The sequence below is a fragment of the Tenebrio molitor genome, chromosome 6, assembly GCF_963966145.1.
Source record: "Tenebrio molitor chromosome 6, icTenMoli1.1, whole genome shotgun sequence".
Classification (NCBI taxonomy): domain Eukaryota; kingdom Metazoa; phylum Arthropoda; class Insecta; order Coleoptera; family Tenebrionidae; genus Tenebrio; species Tenebrio molitor.
The window spans coordinates 6,398,433-6,418,135 of record NC_091051.1 but is presented as its reverse complement, the minus strand read 5'-3'; the positions used below and the strand labels follow the sequence as shown (position 1 = coordinate 6,418,135).

The window sequence follows — 19,703 nt, the reverse complement described above, 5'->3', positions numbered from 1 at the left end:
GAGGTTAAGCAAGCGCAATCTTTACGCAACGAAAATCACTAGGCGGGAGCGGGAACCTTTGAAATGACATTTTTAACTATCATAAGCGTTACAATTTATTCATATTTTACATATACTGGATACAATATTGTTATAGATAAAACTATGACCTAATGTACAATTTGTATGGGCCACAAATTATTATATTACAAATAGTTATACATTTTGTCTTAAGTACTAGTGACTAGATTTTGACTCTTTGACTTTAGAGATTTTTCTTCTCCAGTCGGTAATAGGTAAAAGAAAAAGACGGAAAGAATATCGAAAGAAAAACTTAAAACTAGTCAACGCACTACCACATAATAATTTAACAAATAATTCAACAATAAATGTAACAATTTCTTTGTAGGGTAACGAAACTCTTACTCTTTAAATTCTAACGACACATGACTTATCATTATTACTTTTATGTACTTTTCTTTGGTGGGTCTAGCTGTATGTGCTTTTTTTAAAAAACACATATTAAAATTCGAAAATAATAAATACCAGCACATCAATGATATGTTGAAACTGAAATCACGAAACATGTTGAAACATTTAAGTACATTTATTACGTCTATATTCTAACTAACGGGTATGTTTTATCGTAACTTAACGCTATACAAAGTACGAACCAAAAGTGATTTCTCATTCAACAGACAAATAAATTAATACTGTTTTGAAAATTTACATTAGAACTAGTCTATCTTTTATATTGTCCCTCAAGTGAATTACGTTCATATAGATTTTCTCTCGTTTATCTACATCTACATATATAAATCAAATCTATTCATCTTTCGTCAACTATTAACTGAGATCAGTTTAAAATATATTATGTAGTTACATTTACCAGTATTTCAAGCTCCTCTATTTGTTAGATAATTTGTTATTTGCTTACTAAGTGTAAGTAAGTACATACCTACCTGCGTAAATTTAACCAAGCGATTATTCAATTCAGCATTCGGAACGTACATACTAGGTAGGTATTATATTTAGGCACAAACAATGATATCAAAATGAAAATGTCAGTGAAATTTCATACTTATGCCAATCTAGAACGCCTCCAAAAATGAACAACCAAACAGAGGATGAGTTAGGTATATATAGACGAATGTACATACCTTTACTTACACAGGTATACATAATGGAAGAATTAAAAAAAACCGGAAACATCACAACACATCATTTAACTTATTATTAGTCGCTATCCGAACTAGACTCTTCTTCAGGAACAGGTGCCGGCTTTTCCTCCTCTTTCGGAGCGGTCTTGACGAAGGTAGCCACTGCGTAAGCGTTTGGCGTTTCGCCTTCAGTGTGTTCAATACCCACTCTGCAGATTTCAAACATAAAAGACTCAAAAGACAAAAAACACTCGAATTTGGAAGCGTACCTGTACTCATGTCTGGCAAGATAGCGAACATATTTTTCCGGAGGCTCGTCGCTGTCCGAGTTCTGCAAGCTAACACTCCTGCAAGTGGTGTGGCTAACTTGTGTTGCCGGCATCGTAAATTCTACGTAACAATATTCAGCTAGTTTGTCCGGCATTTGGTCGTAGCTAGTCAAAGCCATTTTGCAGACCATATTATGCGTCGTGTAAGCCCCTGCAAGTTAATTGTTGGCTTGTCAAAGCGCGACTCGAGTTAAAACTACCTTGTCCTTCCTTGGGCAGACGAGGACATCTCCACACAATTGCGCGGTGCTGATGTTCGTATTTAGCTTGACCGGAAGTGACTTCGATCAAGCTTTCCTGCAGGGTGTCAACCGTTCCCAGGATTCGTTCGATTCCTTTGATTTTTCCAGTTCTGAAAATGTTACGTCAGTCAAGAGGTAGCGGCGCTAAACAAGAGGGGACCTTCTGTGCGCTGATTTCACCGAGCCGTATCTGAAGTGCTTTTCGACTCTGAACAGATAAATCCAACATTCTGGGATGGGAAATCGTATCATGACGTCCTCGCAGGGAATTTGGCCAAGCTTCCTCGAAGCGAATCCTGGCACCAAGACGTCTGCCCTAAGTTCAACCTAAATTTCGAGTGACGATCAATGCTGGACACGACTCTCAATCGGACCTACCCTGTTTCCGGTTACACAAATTGCCGCTTTAAGCTGTAAAGGGAGTTCGCGATTTTTTGGGGGGCGCATTCGAAATCTCATCAACTCTATGTAGCAAGCATCCGGCGGCTTAAACCTGCACGACAACACATTTACCACACATTAAGACACATTCCTTCGAATCTCACTTGATAATATGAGTGTTGTGGTACTCGTCTTGCTGGACGCACGAGTGAAACTCGACGTCTTCCAGACGGATCCACTCTTCAGTCACCACCGGGATAATGTCATGTCGTCCCACAACTTCTTTTCCTTGTCTTCTCATGTCATTCACGCCCAACTCTATGTCAGGCATCCCGGTTAAGAACCCCAAAAAGAACAAACGAACTCTCGCTATTTGCTTCTCCACGTGTCCTAAAACAAAATCGTTCTTTACCGTCGCTTAAACTTCCTGAAAACAATTACCATCTGCGTCTTGTTCCACGTAAAGCTCATCTACCAAAGTTATTTGTACTTCTTCCATTTTGTAGTGCAAAGCTCTGTCTCTATGTGCCTGCAATCTAAATAAAGCTTCTTCGATACAAAAAGAAAACTGTTTTAAATCCTCGAAATTCAAAGAACCCAGTTTCATCAATTGGGACACTTGGGGAGCGTGCTCAACTGGTAATCCCAACTTTTTTAAGTCGCTTCCGAATTCTTTTACACCTTGGTAGTCCCCTTGAATGGCGTAAGCAGCAAACTGACTAAGTTTATTTGTGATGCGTTCAGCTTTCTTCACTTGACCAGGTCTGACTCCGGGTCTCTCCTTGTAAAAGATGTATTGCAATTTTACTGTGAAGATTTTCCCAAACTGGTCGTACTGTTGGGCGCCAATTTCAGACACCGAGTAACAAGGTTGCAAGGGCAATTCTTGAAAGGGGTCTTTATCAGCTTGTTGATTAAAAAGCTGCAATAAAACACAGTCGGCTTGATATACAATCTTCACGAAAATCTTCTTCCAGAATCTCTGCCCAGTTATTTTCTTTTTGTTGGGTTGTCTCAAGTGCATTTCCCACCCTTCGCCGGCATAATTCATTCTTGGGAAGGGTTCCAAAGGTTGTGACATGTCTTCGTCGTACAAAGGAGTCGGCGGAGTCTCTTGAGAGTCGGTACGTTTCATCTCTGGACCACCTTAAAAGCAATTCAAACATTTGTGGTAATTTGGTGTAAATTATTTTACCAAATGGTATTGCAGACTCTTGTTGAGTGACAGTCGCCTCGTTGAGTTCGTTTTGTTGATCAAACGGATTGAATCTGGGCGAGGTGTCGTTGAAAGCAGCATGAATCGGTGCCGGAGGTGGTGCTATTGTCGGCAGAGCTCCTCCAGAGTAGTCTTCGCTACTCTTCGGTCTATCAAACAAACAAATCGAACCCTCTTGTGAGAAATCAACTAATACTTACTTTATAAACACTGAAAAATCTTTGTCGTCGTCGGACTCTTGTGACGCGGCTTTGCTAACTCTATTCGGTGTGCTTTGCGGCACACTTGGCGGTTCTTGTAACGCTAGGAAGGCGTCGAACGACTCCTCCGCCCCAAAACCAGTAGCGCTGTCTTGATTTGTGCCTACATCGTTACCCCAAGCATCGTTCGCAGCCGTAAATGCATCGAACGCTCCATTTTTATTTTCGTCTTTGACCGATTCAAACTTTTGTGCGAAAGCGTCAAACTCATCGTGGGACTTTTCGATTTTTCCAAAACCGAAATCTTCAGTCGGTGGAGCTGTATCACAACTGCCAAAAATATCCTGCTGGCTGTCAACCACATTTTGCAGAAACACATTATTGTCAAGAGCTGTCGTGTCCTGCTGGAAAATTTCGTTTTGTTTGTTTGGACTGTTGTGCTGATTGATCTCTTCGGTGGCCGCGAACGGATTGAAAGTCACGCTGGAAACCGAGCCTTTGCTCTGACTGTCGCTCGTGTCCATTTGTAGATCATTCTGTGACGGTTCGGGTGATATAAAGTTATCTTGTACGATGGGCTCTTGGACTTGTTCCGGGATCGGTTTAGCATCGGGGGCGCTTTCCACAACTGTAACTTCGTCTGCGTTCGTCACCGCCTCCTTCTCGGGCTCGACCGTATCGAAAAACAAGTCGGTTGCAGTTTTTTCCGGCTTGGGCGGGGCATTATACAAATTCAAAATGTCCGCCTTCGTGGCTTGTTTCGGAGGTGGCGGCGGCGCGCTTTCCACTCCAAACATATCCATCATTTCGTCTTGTTGAGGGGGCGGGGGTGGAGGCTTCGACGGAGGAGCCGGTTCATTCTGGGGCGCCGCTTTGGGATAACTCGGAGGTTTGGGTCTCGGAGGCCTAGACGGCCTCGCAGGCTTGTTGTTAGTCTGGACGTTTTCTTGAGCCACCGGGGGATTTTGGTTAATATCACATGAATTGTCTTGGTTCAACGACAACAAATCTCCAGTACTGTTCTCTAAACTATTCTTATTGTTACTACCACCTACATCTAATAGGTCACCGAAACTAGGTTCAGGTGTTGGACTCGGGGAATGTAAGTCTCTCATCGAAACAGGACTCGGAGTTCTCGTGGGTGGAATTCTATCTAACAAATGAGAACTAGTCGCGTCCATTGCCCCCATAACTGACATCAACAAATCTTGAGTCTCTTTAGACGGTGGCGGTCTCGGAGGCGGCGGTCTCGACGGAACACTACCGCTGCCATTTGCAACGGTGTTCGTAAATTTCAAATCCAAATCTGTTGGTTTTTGTGGCGCTATGTCCATCATATTCGGCAACAAATCTTCGTTTGGTTTTTCATTCATGCTGAAGAAATCTTCATCGCATGGTGCAGCTGTTGCGAACAAGTTTTGATTGTCGCCGGTGTCGACGAAGTTGTTCAGCACTGGTGCTGAATCCGAAGGTTCCAGCTCCATGGGATCAAAAGCAAACGGATTTGTAGAATTTGCGGCGGAAGTGTCGGCTTGTTGAAGAAACGGATTGTCGTTTCCCGCCTCTTGAGTAGGGAAATCGTTTTCGTCGCCCATGAGGAATGGATTCGAAGCTGCGGAATGTGGGGAGGTGTACTCATCTTCGTTAAAAAGAAACGGATTGACTCCTTTGACGTCCATCGTGGAAAAGAAATTATATCAACTCTGATTCGAGAAGCTTCAGTTCGGTCTTGCCTGGAACTATGTTGCTAGCTATGCTGGTATCGAACGGGTCGATGTCTTCGCTTGTATCAAGACTGTTAACCTCAACTGGATTAAGCGGTTTACGACTGACAGCAGCGTCTGCGAAATTATCCAACAAATCTACCGATTCTCGTTTCTTCTGGAAAGATCTTGGATCACTTTCCTGGTCGAACGATCGCGGATCAAAATCTTGATCGACTAATTGGTCATTGGAATGTATCAGTTCAGTCTCCAACAGTTTAAGCTCAGTTTTCCCCGGAAGAATGTTCGTCGCAATCGACGTATCGAACGGGTCGCTGTAAGACAAATTCTCAAAATCAACTGGTTGCTCAGCTGCAGGTGTCAAAACTTTCCCGGAAGCTTCGTGGTCAACAGCCAACAAATCAATCTGTTTGATTTCTTTCACCACCGGTTTGTTCGCAGTGTTCACGATGTCCTTTATAGACTGCACGACTTGTTCGATCTTGACTTTGTCTTCATTTCTTGGGTCGAAGTCTTGATCGGAGATGCTCAAGCGGCGCTCGGTCGCAGGATCGAACAGTTCGCTTTCGATCAATTTGAGCTCGACCTTTCCTGGGCCGATGTCGCTCACGAAGGACGTGTCGAAAGGGTCCAAATCTAAGTTGTCTTCTTCCGAGAAAAATTGTTCCGGGAGGGAATCTTTCCGCACGTAGAACGGTGTCAGCGGTTTCGACACTTTGTTCAAAGGCTCTTCGGCTTCCAGCAGGTCGTTTTGAGGAGTGGGCAGATCAAATGATACAGTTTTTGTCCCGATGTTTAGAACATCTGGACGTGAAAATGCACGCTCTTTGGATTCATCTGCTCGTGGGTCGAATTCTTCGTCGCTCTCTTTGCTGTTTATGTCACCTAGAAGCTCTTTCTCCAAAAACTTCAGCTCAGTTTGTCCGGGAAGCTTCGCGGTTTCTACTATTGACGTGTCAAAAGGATCGCAGTATTCGATGTAGTTGTCATCGATCTGCTCCGAAGGCTTCAGAGGTTTGTCGCTTAAGTTGGACAAGTCTGTGTTGCTTCCGCCCAATAAGTCTCTATGAATCGGTGTGATCAGATTCAAATCAGCCTCTGGAAAACACAATTAACACCGATTCTAACACGCTCGGGGACCTACCAGAGACTCTGTCCAAAGACGAGATCGATTCTCTTTGACCAGCAGGATCGGTGACTTTGATGCTCACTTTAGTGATTATTTGCGACAACTTGTCTTCAGCACGTGGGTCAAAATCCAAATCGTTTTCTTCTCTCAAAATCTCGCTTTCGATAATCTTCAGTTCTGCTTTTCCCGGCGCTATATTCTCTGCGAAACTTGTGTCAAACGGATCTTCACTCAAGACTTGATCTTTTGGTGGTGATACTTTTCTGAAAAAAAAATAAATATCACTCATTGAAACTTGACCCGAGCTCGAGTATTACTCTTCGGCAAACGCGGCCCAGTCTTTCTCTGGTTCTGCAACGGAATGGCTCTGTGGTACCACCTCAACAACGGCAGTTGGAGTTTTGGACAAGCTCTCGGCAGCTAATCTGGCAAACTCTTCGTCATCTTCGTCGACTACATTCGTCGCGCGGTTGACAGCCTCGTTGTCTTTCGAGCTTTCTGTGGGAGTGTGAGGTTGAGAGACTGGCCGCAAATTCTTGCTCAAGTCGATGGGTTCGGTTAGAGGAATCGGGGTGTCGTCATCTAAGAGAGTTCTTTCAAGCGGCGGCGGTGCTAAAAATTCGGAATGTTAGGATATGACGTGACTGTAAAGAAAAATACCTTGTGCCGCTGTCGGTACTGAATTAGCGTTATCGTCAAAACTACCTAAGAGTAAATCTCTCTCTTTGAGGACTTGGCGTCTGCTCGCAGCAGGTCGCGGTGTGGCGCACGTGGGGATTTGAACCCGTCCCGTTAAGACTTCGACGGCGGCCCCGATGGGCACCAACTTCTTTCCCTTTCGCTCGACGGCCGGTCCTAGGATGGCGCGTTCGGCGATGGAGGTGTCGAAGGGGTCGTCACCGCAGGCGTCTTCGGTCGGCGATTCGGGAATGTAAGCTAGTTTGACCTCGCCAGACGCGATCGCGTCGATGTAAGTCGTGTCGAAAATGTCATCTTCGTCTTCTTCTTCCGACTCGGATTCGGACACTTGTACTATACCGATGTCAGCGTTGGCACAGTTTTGTTCGACTTCTTGGCGCAAAGGTTCCGCGGCTGCTTTCTTGGCGGACTCTTCTGCGATTTCTTCTTGTTTCTTGAGTTCGCTGGGCGGTGGCACCCGTTGAAAGAACGATGTGCTCTTGATGCGATCTAAATCACCTTGAGTCTTCTTGAGTACGTTGTCGACGCCGGATGTGAGCGCGAGGAATTTCTTCCACTCTTCGTTTTGGCCGGAAGCTGCACTCGACGGATCTTCTTGATGTTCGCGTCGGTATGCTTCTAATTCCTCCGGTTTAAAAAGTTCTTCTTCTTTGTGCTTGGACTTTTTGCCTTTTTTCTTCTTTTTCAGGCCTTTTGTTATCTTGTGCATTATCTAATCTAAGTTTCATCGAGGCTTCTGGAAACATTTACTTCAAATCAAATAACGCCAAACTGTAATTTAATAAACTGATCTGTCTTTACATCTGACAGCCTCGTAATTGAAAGCTTGAAATGAAAATGTATTTTAAATCCAATAAGAAGTAAATGTAGAAGGTACGACCAGCTGGGACGCCGGAATTATATTGCGAATGATATTTGTCAAAAAAGACATTTATCAGACGGGTAAAGACACAATTTTGCCACACCACCCAACGACAAAGACTTAAAATGAATACCTGAATTAGTTAACAATATTTTTCAGCCATGTTTAACAACGCGAACTGCGAAAAATCTGTGCTTTCACTGATCGTAAACGCGAACTGGAGCACAATTCATCAAACACTGAGCTTTGAGTCATACAGTGAGCGTCGCGACGGAAAACACCGAGACGCTATTGATTTGGTAACAAGATACGTCATCCACCTACACATAGCACGACATACTCTAAACTTTTATTATGACGATGAATAGGTACCATGCAGATTGCACTGCTACTCTTCTCTCGATTTAATTTATTTCAATGAAAAATTTACTAAGAGATTACTTCTTTTTAAATTGAATGTAAGCGGTCTAAAAATACAATACTATTTTAAATTGCAACGAGGAATCTCTTAATTGAAAAATTGCACTGCTCGCGAGCTGATTCCGTTTCTTCTTCGTTCAAAATACCAATACGTTGATAATATGTATTAAAATGATTTTGTCGCTAAATTTTTATCCAATTTCGAGATTAAACGGGTTACTTACTTACTTTTTAGGCCTCATATCACATAAAACATCTCAAACATTAACAACACAATCACCCAACAGTTACATGGTTCAATGTGGTACCGGAAAATGTCTGTTTTTCTTTTAATTAAAATTTTCCACTTTCAGACGGTTTTCCAAAGGGCAATGGCGTTAACTGGATAGATCTAGGCAACCAGTATTGATTATGCGCAGAAATGATGGCAGTATTCAAGTTAGTACGTGCTACGAACTTGTTTGAATTTTGATTTCACACAAAACTGCTTCACAGTTTTATGAGCACAAAACGTTTAAGCAATAAAGAAATCGAGAAAGTAATATTTTTTTTAATTTTGCACTAAAAAAATAAAAATCCGGCTCCTGTTCCAGTAAGAATAATTTTTTTGTACGTTGTTAACCACCACAGTATGAATAATCAACCATGTTGAATATTTTGAAACAATTTCTTCAACGACGATTATTTTGAAAATTTATTTTTTTTGTGCCGCTCCTTGTTTCATTTATTTTTTTGCCTTCAAATTTTATTTACGTAACATTAATTGCTTCTTTTAACAAAATTCCTTTGGCAAATACTTACGTTTGATAGAAGTTTTTATTTTTCCTATGTGAAAAAGTAAGAAATGAGACATCCCAAGTGGTAATAAGTTAAAAAATAACATGTTAGATACATATTTAACAACAAAAAAGAAAAATTTTCTTTATATTAACTATACTCCCCACTAATGCTTCAAAACAAAGTAGGTAGATTTTCGCTTCTGGGTTTACAAAATATATTTACTTTCCAAATTTTAAAGTAAAAGCACTGGTTTTGTTTTAATTTTAGATATACATGCTGCACCCTCACTCATCCATGAAAGCAAAGATTCCAAACTTGCAAAAATTTTAACTACGTCTCCTTAAACACTTGATGAAAATTTAAAAAATCAAAAGTTGGCATTGTAAAATCATGTTACTGAATTTAAAACATCTTTTCAAAATCTATTTTGTAACTGAAAACACTAAAAAATATTTGATTGTCGACTTACGAGCCTCTTCTTTGGGTCTATAAATTTCAACTGAAAGCAGCAACAATTTTATTACAGTGCGCAGTAACAGATAAATGTTTTAAAGATGTATTTGCAGTATGTAACATTTTGCAATTTAAAATGCGTAGATATATCTCGATTTGAGAAAGAATGTATTTGATTATTCAGGAATCCCTTGAGCCATATTTTAAACTTATTATGTATTTTTTTGTTAAAACATTTAGGTGGTGAAAATAAATTTAACACTTATTGTGTTTCCAGTTTTATTGGCTTATTTTGTTTTTCGTTGCCATTAAATTTCGTATTACACTACATACCAAAATAATGTAGAAATTATAATTTTTTTTAAGTTCTGTAGCTCACAAACAAAAGATTTACAAGAAAAAGCAGCTGAAACACTTTTCATATATGTACATACTTACCTACTTAATGTTATGCCTTTAATTAAGTGTTTTACATTAAATTTTGCTGGGGAGAATTTGAAACGTGATTATAATTTGTATTTTTTTTTATTAAAATAGTACTCCTATATTGCAAGTAGGTACAACTATGTAGTTATGGAAGTCACACTTTTTTTCATGAATTTGCACTTTGATTAACGTGGGCGGAGCCCGAGTCAATCCAGCAAATGAGTAAAAAAAAGACTTTCACAACGTGTTGTACATGACATTTTTTTTGCATATTTGTTGTAAGTTGAGAAATATGGCCTAAAAGGATTTATGAAAAATTAAAAAAAAAAGAGAAATCCGTAGTAGATATTCTTTGACAATGAATTGAATAAGTTTATTAAAAAAAGTGCTACTTTCATTACGATTTTTCGTTAAAAAAAGTCAACTTCCATAATCAATATGCAAAAAAAATTTTTAGAAAACTTTAAATCAAATTGAAACTAGGCCACCAGAAATACAGAAAACTGTAATTTTTGTTTGTGTTAAAAAGGAGAGTAAACGTGAACTCAGTTCAAGGTCTCATGTTTTATAGCTTGTTAACCAAAAGTGAGCCCAATATTCTTTAAAGGTTTTTGTTGAGGGTTCTCCGCTGACACTCTGAAAACTGATTTCAGCGGAAACTTGAGTGAAAAACAAAATGAAGAGATCATTAACACTTAACAGTGGCGCTGAAATGCCAATTATAGGCTTGGGTACTTACAAGGTAAATAAAAACGCTCTGTTGCTGTACATATTTATTTCAACATTGTAGTTAGGACTAATTGAAGCATCACAGGCAGTATCATATGCTATTGATGCAGGATATCGTCATTTCGATTGTGCCTGGTTTTATGGTAATGAATATAATGTTGGATATGCAATACGCGAAAAGATCAAGCAGGGCGTTGTTAAGCGTGAAGATATATTTGTAACAACCAAAGTATTTATTAATAAGTAATGTGCATGTATAAGTGACTTTTAGTCATTTGATTTATGTTGTAGCTGTGGAATAACTACCATGACAAAGATAGAGTTATACCCATGTTGAAAGAGTCTGTACGCAACATTAAAGTGGGCTATGTAGACTTGTTTCTTATGCATTGGCCCTTTGGTTTCAAGGTCAGCATTAATTAAGTACCAGAATTAACTAACAATAACTGATTAGCCATGATAAAATTGGAAAACAGTGAAAACACTCTAATTAATTATTTTTTTCCACATCTAATTATCCAACTGTATTCATTCAGAAGTGCAGATTAACTGTTGTAAATTTGTTGATCCATTTTATTTGAACAAGTCTGAAGAGTGGTTATTGATTATGACAGTTTATATCCCATTGTCACTCTGGTGGTGAAATGATGAACTAATCTATAGTTGACTCAAGTTGCAAAAAACCACTTGTCATTTGCAACAGCATTTTTTTCATATTTTTGAACCAAATAAAGGCACAAAGGGATCAGAAAATCATAGTTTGGGTTGAATATTTTCCATATAAGTACAGTTTAAAAGTAATTTCAAATGACTAATGCCATAAAAGTGCTGTTGCAAATGCAAAGTGGTTTTTTGCAACTTGAGTCAACTTTAAAGTCGACTCAAGTTGCAAAAAACCACTTGTCATTTGCAACAGCATTTTTTCAATATTTTTAAACCAAATAAAGGCACAAAAAGGCCAGAAAATCATAGTTTGGATTGAATATTTTCCATATAAGTACAGTTTTAAAGTAATTTCAAACGACTAATGCCATAAAATTGCTGTTGCAAATCCAAATTGGTTTTTTGCAACTTGAGTCAACATTATATGTCAGACCTTGCTGCAATATTTTTCTTTTATTGTAATTGATTACGGTCCAAAATGGTCACAATCAGCGCTTTATTTTTTCTACTAAAATATTTTACTATCTGCAATATCAACACATTGATTGATGCGTAAGAATTAAATTTGTTCATTAAAAGATTCTACGGAAATACAGTACGAGATTTTTGTCTTGATAAAAAAGACAAACATTACGAAATTTCAATTACGTCAGTGATTTGAGAAGTTCAATGTTAGTTGAGCAATAGTACAAAATTATTAAACAAAAAGTGGTAACAAAAGAAAGAATGTATTTATCTGAAACATGCAATAAAATGGTAGCAACTTTTTAATACATTAATGTGTTTTATCAGATTAATAGTTGTGTGGAATATTTAATTTTCCGTACCGTTTACAAATAACGCTGGGTTCATCACTTTTGTTTTGATAACAACTGATTATTGATAACGACACCGTGGTTTTACCATTGGACAAAAGGTTGTGTCAAAACAATACCTACACCCCAAAAGTAGAAATTTGATCATTCAAATCGAGAACTAGAATTTACTTAATTGTGTTATTTAGTTATTAAACAGAAATTAACGAGTTTCTCTAGGAAATTGAACCTCTATGGCCGCTCGATGAAGGTGAAGAGGCTTACAGTGACGTCGACTACTTGGAAACTTGGGAGGGTATGGAAGAGGGCGTCAGTATGGGCCTCGCAAAAAGCATCGGAGTATCTAACTTCAACGAAGAACAGCTCGAACGCTTACTCGAAAACTGTAAAATCAAACCCGCAGTAAATCAAATAGAGGTGAACCCAAACATGAACCAGAAAAAGCTGATTCAGTTTTGTAAAGAGCGCGACGTTATGGTCACTGGATATTGTCCCCTAGGACGCAAAGAATATGCGGGAAGTCCCGGATTCCCAGATCCCACGATTCTTGACCCGAAAGTAATCGAAATCGGCAAAAAATACAACAAGACCGCTGCACAAGTTATTCTCAATTATTTGGTAAACTCGTGCGGCGAGGTTAAACCCAATTCATCACCGCTTTTCAGGTTTCTTTGGGAATTTCAGTGATTCCAAAATCGGTGAACAAAGAACGCATCATTGAGAATTTTGACATCTTTGATTTTGAATTGAGCGAGGAAGATGTGGCGTACTTGGATTCGTGCAATAAAAACCAGAGAGTGTGTACGATGGACGAGTTTAAGACCCACAAATATTACAGTTTTTGAACGACACTGTCAGATGAAGTTGTTTGTGTATTAAATGGTCTATTTGTTTTTGCTGTGTAATTAGATGAGATTTTGTTAACCTCATATGCAGTTCTATTTTCGTAAAAACTTGTGTTTATTGAATAAAAAATAATCTTTTGTCGCAGATAAAAATCGTGTTTTATTATGTTCCACCTGACGGGGAAATGTATTATGTACTTAGATTTATCAATAGTCATGATGAGAAGGTACTCGTGTGGAATTTAATTTATAAAATAATAACAATTTAAAGTTGACTCTGAACGTAAAAAATAATCAACGGCTAGTGATTAATATCCAGATAAAAAGTTTATCTGTGGAGACACGTTTTTTAATGCGAATGACTGTGAAAAATGCCCACGACTAGACGAAGGCTTATTTTGAATAATGGAGTGTCAATCCCTGTGCTTGGATTAGAAACATATCAAGTAAGTAAAGTGGTGTTGATATGAATTGTTGTAAAATGTAGTCATAGCGGCACAACCCTGGCGAAGTAAAAAACGCGGTTCGAGAAGCTATAGATGTTGGCTATCGCTACTTTGAATGTGCTTGGATTAACGAAAACGAAGCGGAAGTGGGCAAAGCAATTAGTGAGAAAATCCACGAAGGAGCCATCACAAGAGACGATGTTTTCGTGTCCACGAAACTTTGGAACAACTTTCACGCCAGAAGCTTGGTTTCTGAAATGCTGCGTTGCACCCTCAAAACAATGGGCCTGGCTTACGTCGACTTGTTTTTAATTCACTGGCCGATGGGCTTCAAGGTATAATTTTTTTAACGTGGAACTAAAAAGAAATGTGTGCATTTCAGCATAATTGTAAGACGTTGCCTCTAAAACAAGGTAAAGATGCGTACAGTGACGTCGATTATTTGGAAACCTGGAAGGGTATGGAAGACTGTGTGATACTAGGTTTGACAAAAAGTATAGGTTTAGCGAATTTCAATATCGAGCAAGTGCGTCGCGTGGTGAAGCATGCTAAGTATAAACCGGTGGTGAATCAGATCGAAGTGCACCCACATTTTAACCAGAAGGCGCTGATACAGTCTTGCAGGGACGAACACATTGCAGTTGTTGGGTATTGTCCGTTTGGAATCAACGAAAAGAGCGGAGTACCAAATTTTCCCGAACCGAGCATCTTGGATGACCGAATCGACAGAATTGCGTACAAACATGGAAAAACGGCGGCGCAAATAGTTTTAAAATATTTGGTAAATGTCTGTGTTGTTGTTGTTTGCACGAGTTAACACGGTTTGCTGCAGATAACTTGTTTGGGTGTATGCGTGGTGCCGAAGGCTGTTTCGCAATTTAGAATCCGAGAATACTACGACATTTCTGATTTTGAATTAGACGCTAGTGACGTTAAGACTTTAGACACGTGCAACAGAAATGAGAGAATATGTCTGATGAGTGCTTTCGCCGATCATAAATATTATCCGTTTGACCTGTCCGAAATTCCATCCAGATCGATCGAAACTCCCTCGAGTACCACCGTCGATCTTCCATCCAGCTCAAGATTGCAGACGCCGTCCTTGAGAGTAAACGTGTCATCAAGAGCCCCTACCAACTTCACCTCTAGAATGACATTTGGTTCTAACACAAGAATGGAGATTTCTTCCGCTTCAAGGATGGACAGTTCGTCCACCTCGAGAACGAGCGCCCCATCTACTTCTAGTATGATAAATCAACGCACCACAAGAATGGACACATCTGCGAGCTCGAGAACGAGAACAGAATCAACGACACAAAGTCCGTCCAGTTCGACAATGTAAACTGCCAAGTGACAACCTTATGAGATCTAAATAAACTGATATAATTTGTTTAAATAAATTCTTCTGTCTTTTATTGTAGCGTAGGGGCTAGGGGTGTTAGGAAACTGGATAAAACAGTGACGTTTCCTAACAACCACTCAAGTTTGCAACCCCTCCATTTAACCAGAAATGTGAAGCGATGAAAATACCGTAATAGATTTATATCCTTGCATTTATTTACAGAACGATCCTGTCAACAAAATAAAGTTTCAATGTAAAATATACTGCAACCCCTCAAGGGTAGGCAACACAATTAACACTGTAGTAATCGTGTTTTTTAATTTTTTGCGCATATTACAGCATTAGGATATATTAGAGTATACCTTGACAAAGTTAAATTTATGTTATGGACCATCAATAAATATTTTTAGCGTTTTAAGTAGAGTTTTTACCTAATAATAGTTATTAGGAACTTTTTCGTTGTAGGAATCACACAAATGTCATTTGTCATCAAACTGTCAATGTCAGTGTCATATTAGGTTAAATAAAAACGTCAAAATTGTAGTAAATTATACACCACAAATTTTTATTGTATAAAAAACGTAAATGTAAGTCTCATAATCAAAAGTTTTTATCCAGTCATTGTGAATTGATTCGTGTTTGAAATATTTGTTGTGCAACGTGAAGGTGATTATGTAATTATAACCTTATTTCCAGTTCTGTAGCGATGGGGCACGGTTTCGGACAATTACATAAATTACGGGGAATCATCACGTACCGTGTATCACCTTTTGAATTGAAAGCTTTTTCAGGAATGATTTCACACGGTTTGCCAAATATGGTTCGTCGAATTCGGGAAGAAATTTTCTATGTTGTTCCCCGTAAGCCACACTGCACACCGCAAAATGTCTTAATAATGAATTATTTTCAGCATTTGTAATTGCCTACGTTGTTTATGACCAGGTCGAAAAGGAGCACCACAGGTTAATGAAAAAGAACCCAGCTGATTATGAAAATGATCAATAAATTATTGTGTAGTAGAATAATAAATAAAATCGTACAGTAGCAAAACAGTGTTTCATATTTATTTTGTTCAGAATTTATTTTATTGGCCTAACTTAAAACAGTTAAAGTATTCCATTTATCCCGTGATAACTATATAAATAAGTATTTACAAAAGTAACAAAGTGGCAACAAAATATCTTAGATTAGTTAGGACTATGAGGAGTCAAATATGACTTCATATTTGTCAGTCCTTGAAAGAAGTTCGTTTTTGCTTTCTGTTTGTGACATCTTGATGTTCATGTACCTGAACGTGAGACAAGTTCCGCAACTCGCTCCCACAATCAAGCTCAAAATGATGGCCGAGCACAGTATCAAAGAATAATAAAAATCTGTGAAGTACATGTAGTCAGGATCAATCGTCTGTGTAACGCACTCTTCAGTTGAAGTTACGACAGTAGTAACATCCGAATCCTCCAAATCAATCAACTTTTCTACCCTCTCCACCGATTTTACTTTCAGTTCGTTTTCCACGAACTGATTGTTGGCGTCGTTGCATTCTTGTTTAAAAGCGTCGGCCACACCTTTGTAGTCGTAAATATCAACAAAAATCTCGTCCGCATTTTGACACTGCACCGGTTCGGTTAGATCCAAAAACTTCTTGCCAGTAAGATAGTTGAACAATTTTATTGTCTTACAATTGCACTCCCACGGATTGTACGCCAGTCTGACAAAGAAAAGGTGCCCCATTTGGTTGAAAATCACCGGATTTATACTCTTCAAATTATTTTGCTGCAGCAACAGGACTCGCAAATTCGGCAGTCCTTCCAAAGCGTCCGTCGAAATTTTTGTCACGCCCGATTTGGCAATGGCGAGAAGTTCGAGGCTGTCCGAGGTGATTTTAGGCATCTCGGTAAAATAGTTGTTTGATATGTCAAGTAAGATCAGGTTGTCGTTGTTGGAGAGGAAGTTTTCGGGTAAAGTGTTTAACAAGTTGTCGCCCAAGTACAACTCTTGCAGATTTTCCAGCTCTTCGAAAGCTTTTTCTTCTATTGTAATTAGTTGGGTGCTGTTCAAGTAGATTTCTTTGACCTGGTCGCTTTTGTCGAAACTGAAGTCGTCCATGTCAACTATCGATATTGCGTTGCCGGATAAATCGATTATTAAAGGGTTGTTGGTGAGGCTTTCGAAATATGGAACGTACTCCAAATTTCTTGACACACAGGTGACCGAATTCTCTGTGCAAGTACATTTAACAGGACAGCCCCCTTCTACTTGGAGTAACAGCTTCAAAACTAAGACTGTCGCAACCAAAAACATTTTCAACATCTATAAGAAAAGTTAACAATTAACAAAACTGACACTACCAGTGAGAAATTATTATCAATTTTATTACATGATCAGCCATGATTTATTTATTGAGCCAGATTTAACGAAAAGAAAAAGTTAAATATGGTCATTGTCAGTTGCATCTAGTATGATTTTACAATGACATGCAATAACCATAGGTATTTGAAAAGTTTGAAATTAAACAGTAGAGAGTCAAAAACTTTTGGAAATTTTATGCAAGTGCGTTGTCTCAAAGTTTTTTTTCATTTCATTTCTAAATCGAGTTAATTCAATAATTTCTTTATCAAACCGAGTCACACTGTGCCGTTCACTTAAGTAAATATTACTTATCACCTAGAATTTTTTGTAAAAAACATTGTCTCTCCAATTACGTGGACGATTCACAAAATATTTAAATAAGTTTACTTAGACGCGCACCGTACATAAACCGTTATTATTACTTCACTTACATAAAATCTTGAAGACATGGTGACGCTGTGATGGGAAAATAAGAACTTTTGTTCGAATTATGATTTATTTTATCTTATCAATGAGTTGAGTAACTTGTAAGGTGTTTACTGGCTTTTAGATACTTTTAATCTTGAAATGTTTACAAATTGGTTGGTAGGTAGGTACGTATGGATATAAAATGTGGGAGAAAAAAATTAACACTTCTGTTTTACGAGCAGATATTTATCTGTGATTTTTGAAAATTGATAAGCTATAAATATTATATTGTTTTTCTAATCTCAGTCCAGCCAAGTTTTGCATAGATAGGTATACGCAGTGTTTTAATTTTTTGGTTCAAAGTTAGAATCAACCTCTTAAATTGGCAAAATTCTCCAGTTCTTTTTCCATTAAGTACAATTAAATTGATTTAACGAGCGGTCAGCAACAAAAAGAAAAATACAACGGGAAGCTATCGAGATCGAATTAATCGTCACAAGATTAGTGTTTTGGTACAGCAACAACAAAAATCAACTGTAGATATAATATGATAATACATATCAATAACCTTAGAAGTCTGGATTTCGTAAAACTAAGAAGAGTATCTTCAGTAGTGATTAAGTGATTATTTTGGTTTAAAAATTATATTTTGTTGATTTATAAGCCTCTTTTATAAACTCCAAGCTCCTTTACAATACTTCACCATATTTAGAATTTTGGAAAAAAATACAAATACTTATAGAAAATGCTTCGTTTAGAACAATAAGGTTGTACGGTTGGCTTCAAAAAAAACGGGAACTGTCAGAAAAAGTTCTGTCAGATTTTATTAAATTTTTATAGTTTGAAACGGCCTTTTAGAATTTAGGTTAAAAAACTGCACTAATGTGTGAGAAATACTACTGTCAAACAGACACAAATTGACATAAATTGACAAATTAAATTTCCAATTCACATTAGATCAAATTTCATTTCCCGTTTTTTTTTTGAAGCCAACTGTACCATTTTCTATGAAATCAGATATTAAAAATTAATTCATCACTGATGTGTTACAAAAAATAAATTAGGAAAGTTTGGTTCTTATTATTCAATGAACAATGGATTGTACTTGCAATAAAAAATTGCACACAATATACTCTCAGTTTAAACGAGCGGTGTACTCTGAAGTAATACAAAAAAGTTCAAGGTGAATGCGACAGAAAATTTCTCACGAATTAATTTATTTCAGAAAATAAACAAGACTTTTTTTTGGATATTTATTGTCCTCAACAAACTCGACAAGAATTGGAGAATTTTTTTATTATCACGAAAACATTATTTTGTTGATTTTATCCCAAACTGTGGTTTATTCACCCATGTGAGAAAACACAATCTCTTATCACAATTTCGGAAGTAAATACCAGAGCTACTGTTCAGGGTTAAACTTTAAAAGCTTTATTAATTTATTTTAAATCGTTTATTTTAAATAAATAAAAGTAAAATTTGTTCTCAACTTACCTACATATTTGTATATTTCAGATGTATCTATACGTCAAAACATGTAATTGTTTTATTTTCTCTTTATTTCTGCTGTTCCTGGTTTATTACCACAGAGAGAATCGTTATTTCTGCGCTAATAAGTATTTATTATTTGAAATGAGATTTGAGTGATATGATTTATGTATCACAAAGAGAGTGTGACATGGTAGGTAGCATTATTATTTCTTTTCCAGTTGGTTAACGTTTGGAAATGAAATGAAAATAAACATATTTTTAAAAATTTATTATTATTCATATGTTATAATGTCTATAAGCCATTTTTTCGTATGTTGGCAATATAAATGTTGGTCATTCTGTCAATTGCGTGTCTGACAGTAGCCATAGGCGTACGCATCTGAATGGCCCAAACATTACAAATTGCAATTTTCTTCGAAATCTAGTTGTCTAGTATTCCAATGAAGTCCTTACGTAATTAAATAGAAATAAAGAACTGTAGTTGCCACAATCTTGAAACTTGATCATATTAACTGTTAGGTATTATCTATGGATCATCTGTGACTGTGACAATACACTTGTTCAAAAGTGATAAAATGCAACTTTTTTAATGACAATTTAATTGATACACTAAAA

The 19,703-nt window shown here is 37.8% G+C and overlaps 5 protein-coding genes across 6 annotated transcripts; 3 read left to right on the top strand and 2 right to left on the bottom strand.

The window, feature by feature from the left end:
- Nucleotides 1–82: 82 nt before the first annotated feature.
- Nucleotides 83–8,758, bottom strand: LOC138134179 (protein stoned-B-like). Its single transcript, XM_069052294.1, is given in 14 exon segments — nucleotides 83–1,348; nucleotides 1,409–1,619; nucleotides 1,669–1,820; nucleotides 1,871–2,037; nucleotides 2,089–2,203; nucleotides 2,256–2,481; nucleotides 2,533–3,237; nucleotides 3,287–3,456; nucleotides 3,508–5,197; nucleotides 5,199–6,329; nucleotides 6,376–6,623; nucleotides 6,678–6,972; nucleotides 7,021–7,795; nucleotides 8,570–8,758. Coding segments are annotated over 13 exon segments (5,991 nt in total). The 5' UTR covers nucleotides 7,769–7,795; nucleotides 8,570–8,758; the 3' UTR covers nucleotides 83–1,215.
- A 1,768-nt stretch (nucleotides 8,759–10,526) lies between these two features.
- LOC138134266 (aldo-keto reductase family 1 member B1-like) lies at nucleotides 10,527–13,205 on the top strand. Its single transcript, XM_069052449.1, has 5 exons — nucleotides 10,527–10,742; nucleotides 10,791–10,958; nucleotides 11,021–11,137; nucleotides 12,427–12,825; nucleotides 12,873–13,205. The coding sequence occupies exons 1-5, from the start codon at nucleotides 10,677–10,679 to the stop codon at nucleotides 13,050–13,052; spliced, it is 930 nt and encodes a 309-aa protein (XP_068908550.1). The 5' UTR covers nucleotides 10,527–10,676; the 3' UTR covers nucleotides 13,053–13,205.
- Nucleotides 13,206–13,271: 66 nt separating this feature from the next.
- On the top strand, nucleotides 13,272–14,898 carry LOC138134262 (1,5-anhydro-D-fructose reductase-like). The gene is made up of 4 exons (XM_069052443.1): nucleotides 13,272–13,498; nucleotides 13,546–13,833; nucleotides 13,881–14,279; nucleotides 14,331–14,898. Exons 1-4 carry the CDS (start codon nucleotides 13,424–13,426, stop codon nucleotides 14,838–14,840), a joined length of 1,272 nt encoding a protein of 423 aa, XP_068908544.1. The 5' UTR covers nucleotides 13,272–13,423; the 3' UTR covers nucleotides 14,841–14,898.
- A 370-nt stretch (nucleotides 14,899–15,268) lies between these two features.
- On the top strand, nucleotides 15,269–15,890 carry UQCR-Q (Ubiquinol-cytochrome c reductase ubiquinone-binding protein). The gene is made up of 3 exons (XM_069052451.1): nucleotides 15,269–15,427; nucleotides 15,537–15,700; nucleotides 15,751–15,890. Exons 2-3 carry the CDS (start codon nucleotides 15,547–15,549, stop codon nucleotides 15,843–15,845), a joined length of 249 nt encoding a protein of 82 aa, XP_068908552.1. The 5' UTR covers nucleotides 15,269–15,427; nucleotides 15,537–15,546; the 3' UTR covers nucleotides 15,846–15,890.
- On the bottom strand, nucleotides 15,878–17,777 carry LOC138134263 (protein slit-like). 2 transcript variants are annotated; one of them, XM_069052444.1, is made up of 2 exons: nucleotides 17,621–17,777; nucleotides 15,878–17,150 (listed from the first exon to the last, which is right to left on the bottom strand). In XM_069052444.1, the coding sequence occupies exons 1-2, from the start codon at nucleotides 17,636–17,638 to the stop codon at nucleotides 16,038–16,040; spliced, it is 1,131 nt and encodes a 376-aa protein (XP_068908545.1). In that variant the 5' UTR covers nucleotides 17,639–17,777; the 3' UTR covers nucleotides 15,878–16,037. The 2 variants fall into 2 exon arrangements, with proteins under 2 accessions (XP_068908545.1, XP_068908547.1); XM_069052446.1 differs by lacking the exon at nucleotides 17,621–17,777 and adding an exon at nucleotides 17,505–17,525.
- Between the last annotated feature and the right edge of the window lie 1,926 nt (nucleotides 17,778–19,703).

What these genes read in the sequence shown, in the direction of transcription:
- UQCR-Q (XM_069052451.1), top strand. Translation starts at nt 15,547, where the DNA reads ATGGGGCACGGTTTCGGACAATTACATAAATTACGGGGAATCATCACG. An exon ending in AATTTTCTATGTTGTTCCCC is followed by an intron (nt 15,701 to 15,750) that starts GTAAGCCACACT and finishes AATTATTTTCAG; the next exon opens with CATTTGTAATTGCCTACGTT.
- LOC138134266 (XM_069052449.1), top strand. Translation starts at nt 10,677, where the DNA reads ATGAAGAGATCATTAACACTTAACAGTGGCGCTGAAATGCCAATTATA. An exon ending in TAGGCTTGGGTACTTACAAG is followed by an intron (nt 10,743 to 10,790) that starts GTAAATAAAAAC and finishes TCAACATTGTAG; the next exon opens with TTAGGACTAATTGAAGCATC. An exon ending in AAGTTATTCTCAATTATTTG is followed by an intron (nt 12,826 to 12,872) that starts GTAAACTCGTGC and finishes ACCGCTTTTCAG; the next exon opens with GTTTCTTTGGGAATTTCAGT.
- LOC138134262 (XM_069052443.1), top strand. Translation starts at nt 13,424, where the DNA reads ATGCCCACGACTAGACGAAGGCTTATTTTGAATAATGGAGTGTCAATC. An exon ending in TTGGATTAGAAACATATCAA is followed by an intron (nt 13,499 to 13,545) that starts GTAAGTAAAGTG and finishes ATGTAGTCATAG; the next exon opens with CGGCACAACCCTGGCGAAGT. An exon ending in ACTGGCCGATGGGCTTCAAG is followed by an intron (nt 13,834 to 13,880) that starts GTATAATTTTTT and finishes TGTGCATTTCAG; the next exon opens with CATAATTGTAAGACGTTGCC.